This window comes from Aptenodytes forsteri, unplaced genomic scaffold, assembly GCF_000699145.1.
Source record: "Aptenodytes forsteri isolate BGI_AS27 unplaced genomic scaffold, ASM69914v1 Scaffold492, whole genome shotgun sequence".
Taxonomy (NCBI): domain Eukaryota; kingdom Metazoa; phylum Chordata; class Aves; order Sphenisciformes; family Spheniscidae; genus Aptenodytes; species Aptenodytes forsteri.
The window spans coordinates 83,172-84,171 of record NW_008794172.1 but is presented as its reverse complement, the minus strand read 5'-3'; the positions used below and the strand labels follow the sequence as shown (position 1 = coordinate 84,171).

Genomic DNA, 1,000 nt, shown 5'->3' with positions numbered 1-1,000 from the left:
CACGGACAGCCCTGCCCAGCCGGCACCAGCTGCACTGGCACACCGTGGACCGCAGCCTCCGCAGGTACCAGGGCTGACCCCGCCGGGCTGGGGCTGTGGGGGGACTCAGGGGACCTGGGGGGACAGGGGATGGGGAAACCTGCTAGTCCTGCCCCAGCTAGTGTCCTTGGACCCATCTCTGGGGGAGCGAGTCCTGGGGCACAGCAGACACCTGGGGACACTCGTGACAGGGGTGAGCTGGGCTGGCACTGCCCAGGCACCCTCCTGTGAGTGGGGATGGTGCAACGCATTTGGGACTGGCATGGAGGATGGTGAGCTGGAGGGCCTGTGCTGCCCGCTGGGGTCCATCTTCACGGGCACAGCGTCCCCCCCAGCACTGACCCCACTCCCGCAGCACGGCCATGGGGGAGTGGGGCTTCCTGAGCTCGCTGCTGGACGCCGTGCAGGAGCACTCGCCCATGGTGGGGCGGTTCTGGCTGGTGGTGATGCTCCTCTTCCGCATCCTGGTCCTGGCCACCGTGGGCAGCGACGTCTTCGAGGATGAGCAGGAGGAGTTCGTCTGCAACACGCAGCAGCCAGGCTGCAAACCAGTCTGCTATGATGCTGCCTTCCCCATCTCCCACTACCGCTTCCTCGTCTTCCACGTCGTTGTGCTCTCAGCCCCCGCCGCCCTCTTCGTCATCTTCGCCGTGCACCAGGCGGCCAAGCCGGGGCGCGGGGGGGCCCCCAGCCAGCGTGCCCGCCGCCTCCAGCCCTTCTACGTGGGCAGTGTGGTGGCACGCATCACGGCCGAGCTGGGCTTCCTGCTGGGGCAGGCGCTGCTTTACGGCTTTAGGGTGCAGCCGCTCTTCGTCTGCCGCCGGCGGCCCTGCCCGCACCGCGTCGACTGCTTCGTTTCCCGCCCCACTGAGAAAACCGTCTTCATCCACTTCTACTTCGTGGTGGGGCTGGTCTCCGCGCTGCTCAGCCTGGCTGAGCTCACCCACCTCCTGCGCAAGGG

The 1,000-nt window shown here is 67.9% G+C and overlaps 1 protein-coding gene across 1 annotated transcript; it reads left to right on the top strand.

The window, feature by feature from the left end:
- Positions 1 to 401: 401 nt before the first annotated feature.
- GJD3 (gap junction protein delta 3) lies at positions 402 to 998 on the top strand (the record flags this gene model as incomplete). Its single annotated transcript, XM_009283086.1, has 1 exon — positions 402 to 998. A coding segment is annotated over exon 1 (597 nt), but the record flags the coding sequence as incomplete, so codon positions are not given.
- Positions 999 to 1,000: the final 2 nt, after the last annotated feature.